This window comes from Lactuca sativa, chromosome 2, assembly GCF_002870075.4.
Source record: "Lactuca sativa cultivar Salinas chromosome 2, Lsat_Salinas_v11, whole genome shotgun sequence".
Lineage (NCBI taxonomy): Eukaryota > Viridiplantae > Streptophyta > Magnoliopsida > Asterales > Asteraceae > Lactuca > Lactuca sativa.
In genome coordinates, this window is record NC_056624.2 from 206751343 (window position 1) to 206758684 (window position 7342).

The 7342-nt window shown below is 31.0% G+C and overlaps 1 protein-coding gene and 1 non-coding gene across 2 annotated transcripts; both read right to left on the reverse strand.

The window, feature by feature from the left end:
• Positions 1-1760: 1760 nt before the first annotated feature.
• TRNAY-GUA (transfer RNA tyrosine (anticodon GUA)) lies at positions 1761-1852 on the reverse strand. The gene is given in 2 exon segments: positions 1761-1796; positions 1816-1852. It is a non-coding gene; the product is annotated as a tRNA-Tyr (tRNA).
• Positions 1853-2865: 1013 nt separating this feature from the next.
• On the reverse strand, positions 2866-6851 carry LOC111911717 (uncharacterized). The gene is made up of 6 exons (XM_023907468.2): positions 6700-6851; positions 6377-6614; positions 5562-5635; positions 3965-5440; positions 3695-3881; positions 2866-3610 (listed from the first exon to the last, which is right to left on the reverse strand). Exons 2-6 carry the CDS (start codon positions 6423-6425, stop codon positions 3000-3002), a joined length of 2397 nt encoding a protein of 798 aa, XP_023763236.1. The 5' UTR covers positions 6426-6614; positions 6700-6851; the 3' UTR covers positions 2866-2999.
• Between the last annotated feature and the right edge of the window lie 491 nt (positions 6852-7342).

The window sequence follows — 7342 nt, forward strand, 5'->3', positions numbered from 1 at the left end:
TGTTTTACACACACACACACACACACATATATATATATATATATATATATATATATATATATATATATATATATATATATATATATATATATATATATATATATATATATATATATATAGTAGTTTATAACCCGTGGAAACCATGGTTACAAAATTGATTAAATATTCATAGTAAAAAATTCAAAATTATTAATCAATTATTTTATATAAAATTTTAAATACCTTATTAATTAAGAGATTTTTTTATTAGTTATGTAAAATTATAATTATTGATTCAAATAAATATGTGTAATTAATTTATCATATATATTAGACTCTTTTTATTTGTGAACTAATGAAAACAATAATATAAAATTTAAAATTTAAAATTTAAATTTAAAATAAAGAATAAATAGATTGACAAATAACATCATATTAATTAGGATGTTTAATGAATTTAAAATGGAGAATTAATAGAATGACAAGTGACATCATATTAATTAAGAGTTCTAATATTATGACATTTGGCAAAAGAAGTACTCTTTTATTAGTATATATATATATAACTTATTTCACATTATTTTTTTCTTTCTATACTACAAAAACTACAATACAGTCGCATACAATTTCTTATTCCCCGCTATGGAACAAATTCCTTAACCATCAAATTTTCAAACCTAACAACCTTGTAAGGAAAAAGAAGAAGTTGTTTTAGCTCATTTTTGGATATCGGTGTCTGAAGACCCCTTTAAATGAAGAAAAACCTTAGGCCAATCTATTCTAAAATATTTCCACAATGAAATCGGGAAATGTATTTTATCAGAATCTCAATGGGTTTTCGTCAAAATAGTGTGATATGAGGTTAAAAATAACCAAATTTAACATACCAATAACCCAACGTAATTGTAAACATTTTCCCTATATTAATGTTTGGTATAAGTTACGTAATTTTTCAAAATCATTTCCGTGGTTGCATGCAAATGTTGAAGATGAAGACTAAATTTCGTACTAAGTATTTAAATTTCTTTCTTTCTTTATTTTTTATTGATCATATATGATGTGGTTAATATACCTAGCAAATTTAGTGTGAGTTTGGTAATGAAATGATAGTGGCATGACAGAACTTTTCACATAGTCCTATGGTAGGATAATATTTTAATTGGGTATAACTCGTGGCTTTAGTAAAACATTCGAAAAATAATTATTTTTTTAGATATGCTTGGTTGTTTGCACAATGAGTAATTGAAAAGTCAGTTATATGCAAACTGTTTTTATTTGAAAAAAAAAAAAAATTCTTTTTTATTTTTTCTTTTGGGAATGGCACAGATTTAGTTATGAAAAAAAAAATTACATAAATTATATATATGGGGTCTTGCACTTTAGAAATAAGTGCAATGAAAAACATATTACAGGGATTTACTAGTGTGTTGGAGATATAGATATTAAAATGTGAGCGACAATATCATCTCAATCAAACAATCACCCCCAATGAATCTTAACGTATTCAAAATTGATGGTTTCTTTGCTTGTGATTTTCAAATATGTAATGGGCCTTATCTTCTTGGGCTCTTAATAGTCAATACATCCTCAAGGAGTCTGGATCTTTGGGAGTTGGGACGACAACCAAACATACTATTACTCACTCAAAGTCGAACCAAAACTACTCAATTCAAGAAAGTTTAAAGCAGGCTGGTTCATAAAAACGATTTGAATTATAATAATTAATTGGCACGTTTTATTGCTATCTTTGTTAGGAACGTATAGCAAATTTTAAAAAAAATTCCGACCTGCCGGATTCGAACCAGCGACCTAAGGATGGCTTTGAGATATTACACACTACAGTCCTCCGCTCTACCAACTGAGCTAAGGTCGGTTTGCTTTATTTTGAAATCCAACCATATTTATTGTTAATACAGTTGACTAATCAAAAAGTCGATCTAAAAATTTAAGTTGTGTGGAACAGAAAATGGACAAGTCTGTTTATAACCAAACTAGTTTATAACCCGTGAAAATCACGGTTATAAAATTAATTAAATTTCATATTAAAAAATCAAAATTATTAATCAATTATTTTAAATAAATTATTACTTAAAAGATTTTTTAGTTATATAAAATTATAATCGTTGATTTAAATAAATACATGAAGTTATGTCATCGTATAATCTGTATTAATTTTATTTTATTTTTCAATATAATGTTATGAATTTAATATAATTAGAGTGCGAAAATTTAAAATGATTAATCAATTATCTATTTAATGTAATTAAAATGAGAAATTTAAAAATTAAAACTTGAAATGAATAATCAATTATTAATTTAATGTAATTAAAGTAGAAATTTAAAATTTAAAATTTAAAATGAATAATTAAAATGAATCATATTAAATATTATATGAGTAGTAATATTATAATTTATTGGTTATTTTCATTTAAGGTAATTATTAATTGAGGTGTAAATATGATGTGTTAATTAAGAAAAAATAAAAAAAATAAGAAAATGACAAATGGAAAAAACATTTAATCAAAAATACCAAAAAATGACATGTGTCCAAGTTAATGAGAGAGTCACATGTGGCAAAATTATTTTCATTTATTAGGTAGGATTAGAATAGGGAGATGACTCATATCATGGGCGACTGGGCATGACAAACATTTTTCTTTTAACGACAAACCACTGAGTGATTGAAATCTAAGAGCTCTTCAGTCTTCACGTTGATGGTGGTTTGGTAACAATCATACTCCATTGGCAAGGTTTACGTTAGCTTTTTAAAATTTACTTTCTATTTTATTTTTTATTTTTGTTATAGACACAAACTTGTATAAAAGAAATACATGTATGTAATGCAAAAGATGAACAGAAAAAAGTTTGATGCTGCTGTAAACCATATGATCAAGTGGACTTCATGCATTTCTAACCTCCTTCCACATCCACATCAAGTATCATGATTACAAGATAAAAAAAAAACCACCATTACTTAATTTTATTTCTTGTAGTGGTTCTATTACTACTACTGCTATTGTCTATAGGTTTACAATTTCTAGTACTAAATCATTGACCAACATCTCAACCATTTTCTTACCTACAACATCAATTTCATTCACCGCTACAAACCAATCCAAATCCTTATCAATACACGTTTCCTCAAAATCCTCCATTGCTTCCTTCTCTTGCTTGCCAAGTACCTTCTGCACCTGATCTTCAAAACCAATTTCCGTCAATTTCATCTGAATTCCCCTCTCCGCAACACCCACCCACCAACATGAAACCCTAGTCTTGCAAATATCAAACAACGCTTCTCTTATACGATCATAAAACAACCTTCTTTCACTTCTCGAAACACTCCATCCTTCACAGTACTTCTTTTCAAGATAATCAAATAACCATGTATCTGTTTCTGTTGGATTACCATTATCTTTATCTTGAGAGTTATTGTTATACCACGTGCACATGAATGTATACGTGTCATGATCGTAAAATCCACAGCCTTTTAGGAAATCTATGAAATACATGGATTCCCAGTTTTCAGATTCCAAGATTGTCAAGGAAGATTCTTGCTCCACCTCTTCATCATTTTGACTATCGTAAGTTGACTCCGACTCCATTTTAAGTAGATGAAGTTGTTTCCTGAGTTCTGAAAAATAATTTGAAAAAAAATAAAAGGAATTAAGTAGGTTGCTTTTATGGGTAGAAAACAAAGTAAAAAATATGTAGTTACCAAGAAGTCGAGTGCTGACTCCCTCAAAGCAATCAGAACCAGATGATACATCTTCTGTAGGCGAAGCTTCCAACACTGAAGAAAGCTGACCACATTGGTCAACCTCCTTGGACCCTTCAGACGATTCTGGCTCAGGTCCAGACAACTGAATGGAAATAGTTCCACCTGATTTTGCACTCCATTGTTCCTATAACAACCAAAAACACTTTTAAAAAATGGAAAACAAAAAATAACTTTTTTCAACATCTTTAATATATATTTAAACCAGACCTGTGAAATCAATCTCTCTTCATTAATGGTTATGGCAGGATCAGGATGAGGATCATAGATATTACTACTATTAGAAATTAGCAAATCTTGTTCGGTTGGTTTTCGGGTAGAATGGCATTCTGGTAAATAATCATCAAACTCAGGGCTACAAGCATTGCATCTTTTCGTGTATCTTACATTTTTGGATCGTGAATCTTCTCTATGGTTAAAATTACTCTTCACTTCTTTATTTTTAAATCTATGAACCTGCTCATTATGTACCATGTTCTTTAATTCACTATGAGCTTCATGATAATCACTCGTCTTATGACTTCGATTGTTAAAAGATGGAGGGACAGATCTTGATCTTGATTTTGATGTGCTACTTCTGAGATATTCACCATTGATGATGTCATCATCCTGCCTCATTTCAGTATTGGGAACAGAAAGCATTTCTTCCAGTGTGCTGGTGCTGCCTTTACCAATCATGTTTGCATCTTTATATCCATGAGTTTTCCATCTTTGAGACATTCTCTTTTTTGCTTCTCTAATCACAGAGGATTCAGACATAGGTGAACGCCTGGGCCTATCAAATTCATCCATGTCATCATACCCTCTGTAACCAGAATGAAATAAGTTTATGTCCCCACATTCAAATCCTTCTTTCATTTGACTAGTGATTTGCTTTGCAATCTCTCTAGCTTCTCTTGACTTGTGTCTAGATGACCTCACTTCACCTAATGGCCCTTTATACATCTCGGGAGAATGGAGAACATAAGTTCTATCGTTGTGGATTTTTGCAAGATTTGGTTTGAGGACAACGATCCTTGTTGGCGAAAGGGCAATATCGTCTTTCCTTTCTAGAATTCTAGATGATCTTCTATGGCGATAGATTAATGTTTCTTTCTCTTCTTTTTTTGAACCATGCATGACAGAATTTGATGGCTTCAAGACAGTTATTTGGTTGCAGAGAGAACCATGAGGGATACTTTGTTGATCGTGTAGATGCTTTACAAATAAGGAATCTGGTTTTTGCAGAAAAGTCAACATCAAGTCCGAGTTTGAGTCAACCCTTTCAAGTTTACTTTTGAATGCAATCGATTCCCTGAGCACTTCATCGCATCTTTCCTGAATGTATCCGAATTCCTGTTTTGTGGACCTTCTTTTTGAATTCGGTGGTGATGGATAATGATGATTTCCTGAATGTGATGCTTCTGGATCTTCATAAACATCTTTGAATTGTTGTTGTTCGATTGTGGTCTTCTTATTAAACTGGTGACTTAATGGCTTCTCATTCCTTTTGTTGTCTGATAACTTTCTTTGTTGCTTGTGAATAGACTGAGGAGATGGTAGTCCATCTAGACCCATTAACTTGGCTATGAGACTTGGTGAACGTTTTTTGGCTGAAGTTTCATTTAACATTTCTTTAGCTAATAATGTCTTCATGGGTGTCCCATAACTTTGTTTAGAAGAGGTTTGCCCTACTTCAAACGTGAACTACAATCACCAAATTGATTAAGTCACACTTTGTATGACATGACATGCATAAGTTGCTTAAAATCTTGCAAAATTAATTCTTGAATATGTTGAGATAAAGTTGTAAAGATTGTTAATGTACCAAATTATGCTCGATGATGTCACCAGTTTGGGACCTAGGTTGAACAGTTTTCCGTTTGAGATTGTCTCCATTACCTGGAAAAAAGTTATTGATGTTTGTTCAAATGCACACTTCATAAATGATAACAAGTTATCACCTAACAACATGGAACCTGTTCAGTAGCAAAAAAGGATAGAAGATTTTGAAGATTTAAATCAAATACAAAGTAGGTAAAATAAATAAAAGCAAAATAGCTTAGCTTAAAGTAGAAACCCAATGGAATCGATTCTACATACAACCCTAGCTTTCACCGTTTCATTGTGAATTCACATCCAGTGTAATAATAAAAAGCAAAAATAACATCATGTCAGGAATCAAACGCTAATTGTCACTTCAAGCATACAAAATGAAAACTGAAAAATTAGAGAGATAAAAATCACGTTGGGGATAGGGTTCCAATTTTGTCCGAACATGGGAAACTTAATTTTCACTACATAAAAACGAAAAGTAATTTCACAAACAATGAATTAAATAAATACAGTAAGCAGAAAAAAAAACATGTACAGAGAGATTCAACTCAGTATTATTGACAATTCACGAAAGAAAACAAATATTTTATTCTTGCAATTCTTCGTCGTTTTTATCTTTCTCAGTTTCATCGCCTACTAGAACACACGTCAAATCTATCCATTGGAGTAAACAAATATCACTTCCACTTCCAGCAAATTCTCACAATGCAGCTATTAATTAAACTACTAAATTTTCTAAACAACAAACCAGAACTAATAGATACACATGAGAGAGAGAGAGAGAGAGAGAGAGAGAGAGCGCTTCACCTCCAAAAAGGCAAGGCATCTTCGATTTTTTCCGCTTATCCCTTTCCATTTTCAAACAAATACTTTTTTTTCGCTTTTTCAGAAACAAAACTAAGGACACAGCACGACAATTGTGAGAAAACTTCAGTAGATCGAGCTCATCGAAGTCATCAGGAAAGGAACGAGCAGGAAAATTGCACACTGCAAAATTATCAGCTCACTTCATGTTCATAGCACGAGAATCCGAAGAAATCTTCACCTAAACCAGGCAAAAACACAAATACTCCATTTAGCTACGTTCGATCAAAAGTACAAAATGCAAATTTAGAGAGAGAAGCTTTTACATTAATGGCGGCTTCGGTTGAACGTTGTCTGAGCAAGCTGCTCTCGAGGGGGAGAGAGGGTGTGTGTGAAAGAGAAAGAGAGACGTGTGTGTGATTTTGAACTTTCAAAAACAGACTATACAGGAAGGTGAAGAAGAGTGAGAGTAGTGAAAAAGGCAAGTGGGCCTTTCAACTAGTAACATTTTTTATGCCACGTAGTCTAATAAAATATAAATAGATTGTTGAATTTCTATGGCAACTTTTGTTTACTTTAAAAAAACAAATAGCTAATTTATTTTTAAAAACGTAATAAACAGAGTTATAATAGTTCAAATGTTATTTAATTGTACATACAGATAGTTGGATTGACTATTGATGAATATAATATAATTAAGAGAACATAAGCATGATTATTAAGAAATATGTTATTAGAACATGCACTAAAAAGACTATTCATATTTTATTTATTTTATTATATAATAATTATAAACTGTATAGTATAGGTTGAAAGAAAGAATACGTCCAAATCCAAATAAATTCAAGTATCTTAGCGACAACTAGCTGATATAATGCGTTTGAAACATGGATATGTTGGGTCATTAATAGTGTTGATCACTAAGATTGTTAATAAGTCCATCAGACCATATATGGAACTTGGAAGCCA